Genomic DNA, 3,927 nt, shown 5'->3' with positions numbered 1-3,927 from the left:
TTGTTGACATTTCTGTCCCTTCTTGTTGACATTTCTGTCCCTTCTTGTTGACATTTCTGTCCCTTCTTGTTGACATTTCTGTCCCTTCATGTTGATTGGTCAGAAGTTTGTTGGAGTGGTTTTTTGTGATGAAATTGCTCGGACTCTGCTTCAGCCCCTCGTTTAAAAAAAAAACCTACTTGCTTCCAGAAACTGACTGTTGTAGCTGCAGGAGGCAGACGTTTAYAAGAAATTATTTTATTGATTTGACTTCATTCATGTAAACAACAAAAATCCATTAAAAAACAAAGTATCTGAATGAAGAAGGTGCAGAAAGAAGTAACAAATCTTATATCTGCCCTATTTTAWAAACAACTTGAAACAAAGTTAAACTTGAACAAGCTCCCTATTTGACAGGGAGCSAGTGGAGAAAAGCTAAAGCAGTTTTAGATGTTATAAAACATTATTTAATTCATGTCAGTTTGTAAATAAGATTGTACCGTTCAGCCCAAATTGTAGGGAAGAACTCTCAGCTCCACTTTATACAGTACGTATATGTTGTTGTGTTAATAAAGCAGCAGTTAGCACTCAGAGTACATGTTGGGGATCAGGCTCAGCTACCACCTCATCTGGTTTGATCTGTCAGAGTAAAACAGATCAGAGCCGTTGTTGTGTTTTTACAGTGACTTGGCCACGMCAGCCATCTTGAATCAGTTTTAATCAGTTGTACATTAAATGGTGTATTTTTTATTAAGTTTTATTCAGATTTGTCCAGACGTTCATGAAATGTTTTAGTGCAGTCATGTAGTGGGCAGGATTAGAGCTTTAACTTTGCTTTGTTCAATAATTAACTCCTGCATGTGAGTTTATAAACAGACATTTTTCCACCCAGTTCACCCAGTCAACACCAACACATTCATTGACTTTCAGTAAAGAGGCAGCTGTTCAGTCCTTTCTAACACAACAAGGCTGTTAGCACTATTATGTAACCACAGTTCATGAGTTAAGCTTAATAAATTGGAGCAGGAAATAAATTCAAGTTAATAATGTAAAAAGGGCAGCCTCACTCCTCAGAATGACTCACCTCACAAACACAGTGTGGACGTCTGTTCCCTGTTCAATTAGTTCAAACACAAACCAAAACTGTGCCTCACTGCCTATAAATACATCAGTTTTTCCCTAAATAAATGCTTAAACAAGTGTAAAACTGTCCAAAAACACAACATAGTTAGACATTTAATAATAAACCCTTCTCCATTCCACATATCAGACTAACGTATAAAATCCAGTGTTCTCTGTAGAATAAAAACTGTCATTTTCAGCTTATATAAATCTTGGTACATGATGTGATGCCTACTTTKACAGGAAATAAATCAGAGTTCACAGATTAAGGACTTTATTAGATCCATATGAACAGAAATTGCAATAAGAATCTGATGTTCAGGACTGAGGAGGTGGGACTTTACATCACAGGGGGGGAGCTGGTCAGCATGGTGGCAAACTCAGTGTGAAGGTTCTGRACAAACAAACAACAAACAAACAAATAATTAACACATAATTAAGAGAAGTAAACTGTTTAAAACTAGGCTTTATTCCAGCAACAGTACATTTGTTAGAAACATCTAAGTCAGTGACATCTAGTGGTTAATGAATTAAACTGCACAGATTTAGCTGGTTAAACTTATATATATTTATATATATGTATAATTGAAGATGTTTGACACAGATAAACTAAAACAACAATGGTTATATTATCTCAGTCATCTCTACAGGACTTACATCAGCTGTGGTGGCAGCTGAGTCATAATGGTTTTCACATCAGAACCACAGCTGCCTCTTTATTCATTTATTCTACTGTTTTTATTCATTTACTCTGTTTTTATTCATTTACTCTGTTTTTATTCATTTACTCTGTTTTTATTCATTTACTGTTTTTATTCATTTACTGTTCATGTGGAACTGAAAACCATGAATGAAAGATGTACAACTTACTGCTCTCTACAGCTTTCTTGCCTAGAAAGGAGGGAAATGAAAGACTTTAGTCACAGGCAGAAACACAGATKAAATATTATACATTTTAAATGACTGAACATTTATTTAGCACCATTTTCACATGCAGTCAGAAGAAGTTTTTGTAAAACAACAGTAAACAAAAAGGACATTTTACCAGTAAATTCTACTACATAAATCAGAAAACCTCAGCAGTCTGTATTAGTTGAGCTGTTTTCTTACTTCATCACAGCTCTTCAGCTTGAATTACTGAGTGCAGATAGATGTTTTCCAGAAACAGGACATTTCTGTGAGAGCTGAACTCACCTCCTAATGTCAGTTTACCGTAGACGACGGCCAAGATGGCAACTCCAACCCAAATCTGTGGATGTGCTTTAGTGTGGTAGGGTTTTACCAGGGTCCACCAATCTTTCACCATCTTAAAAACCATCTGGGACAAAAATAAATGAATATATATGTATTTATTAATTAGCCTGTACAGTATGTTGTGTCTTCATTCAGTATATTAAAAATATTAAAGCTGCATCCTGATTGCTTCAACTTTATTCTTTATTCACAGTTAAACAGTGAAATAAATTAGTCCTGATTAACTAAAACAGTAAAGCTGTTCTTAGGAGCATAAAGATTTAGTGTGCTGGTTTAATAAMTCAGGCAGCACAATGTGTCACATGCAAAAATACAGAATATGCATCGTTTTGTCTCTAAATGCTAACGCTAAATATAATGTTCTGACATATCTTTAACTAAACAGGGTTAAAGCTTTAAATAAGTGCTAGTAGAGTAGATGAAAAAGCACTTTGATTATTTATAAACAGAACTTATAATGACATTTTACTTGATCAAATAAATAAAGCAYTGAATAAACTTGATTATCTTCGGCTAACTAGCCTTAGCAGTAGGCTAAGTTGCTAGTAGCATGATTCGAGCTCCTCAGAGAATAAAACCATTGATTGGTTTGAAATTAGACTCTTGATCCGATCAGTGTTTTCTTGTTTTTACTATAATGACACATTATTTTCCAGAACATTACTCACGGTTTAGTTTGGRCGGGCTGCAGTCGGAAGGTCAGCACAGCAGCTAACGTCAAAGTCAGGAGGAAGGAGAACTCTTCTTCTTCTGGCCTCTCAGCTGTGCTCAGTGTCTCTGGTGACGCAGCGCCGCTTGATGGTGAGACCAGGTAACAGCGGCCGGTTGGCTCCACCCTGTGGAGAAAACACTCAAACAAGAACACTTATTCCAGCTTCGTTTATCATTCAGCTCTAAATTACATTTAATAATTTAATGTTAAAATAATATCTTAAGAATCAGTGGACAGGTCTTAGTGAAATGTTTGATAGTCTTGACCTTTATGAAAAGTCTATATTTACTAGATTAAAATAAACAAATTAAATTAAATGTACACATTGTGTTTGATAAAGGGAAGTATGTTTGTGCAGCTACATGTCACACACTGCAGCTCTCACCGTAGMGAGGGAATAAATAAAGCTCTGGTACAGATCTAACACAACATGGTGATACTTGMTTCTTTTAACACTTTTTCTTCATGAGTTGTGTTGATGTAAAGGACAGAGCTGAGGTTTTCAGGCTGTAAGGTGAGATTTCAGCTGTGCTTCAGGTAGAAACCCTCCTGTTTCAGCTCTTATTGAAGCGTCAGCGTGTGTGTGCTTGCAGGAGCAGCTGTGGTTACACAGGGTGTGTGTGGAAAGGATTCCTGACGTGACTAATCAGGCATCAGAGGCAGCTCGGTGCCTGGACTCTTTCAGTTTGATCAGACACACATCTGTGCATCCTGCAGGCTGGTTTGGTGCCTTGCTCAGAGGCAACATGGCTTCAGGTGGAGCAGACGGACAGGATGGAGGTGTTCCTGGTGATGTGAACGTGCTCCTGCAAGGTCAGTCACACTGTGTGTGTGTGTGTGTGTGTGTGTGTGTGTGTGTG

General features: G+C 37.1%; 1 protein-coding gene across 1 annotated transcript in view; it reads left to right on the top strand.

The window, feature by feature from the left end:
- Positions 1–3,024: 3,024 nt before the first annotated feature.
- Positions 3,025–3,927, top strand: part of LOC106532022 (nesprin-2) — a gene marked incomplete at its 3' end in the record, with an annotated part of 20,278 nt that continues 19,375 nt past the window's right edge. Inside the window, 3 exon segments of the mRNA XM_014028006.1 lie at positions 3,025–3,166; positions 3,661–3,681; positions 3,785–3,880. Coding sequence (XP_013883460.1) covers positions 3,154–3,166; positions 3,661–3,681; positions 3,785–3,880 — 130 coding nt within the window.

The sequence above is a fragment of the Austrofundulus limnaeus genome, unplaced genomic scaffold (genome assembly GCF_001266775.1).
Source record: "Austrofundulus limnaeus strain Quisiro unplaced genomic scaffold, Austrofundulus_limnaeus-1.0 Scaffold709, whole genome shotgun sequence".
NCBI lineage: Eukaryota > Metazoa > Chordata > Actinopteri > Cyprinodontiformes > Rivulidae > Austrofundulus > Austrofundulus limnaeus.
The sequence above is the reverse complement of the archived record's forward strand: the minus strand, read 5'-3'. Positions and strand labels throughout refer to the sequence as shown.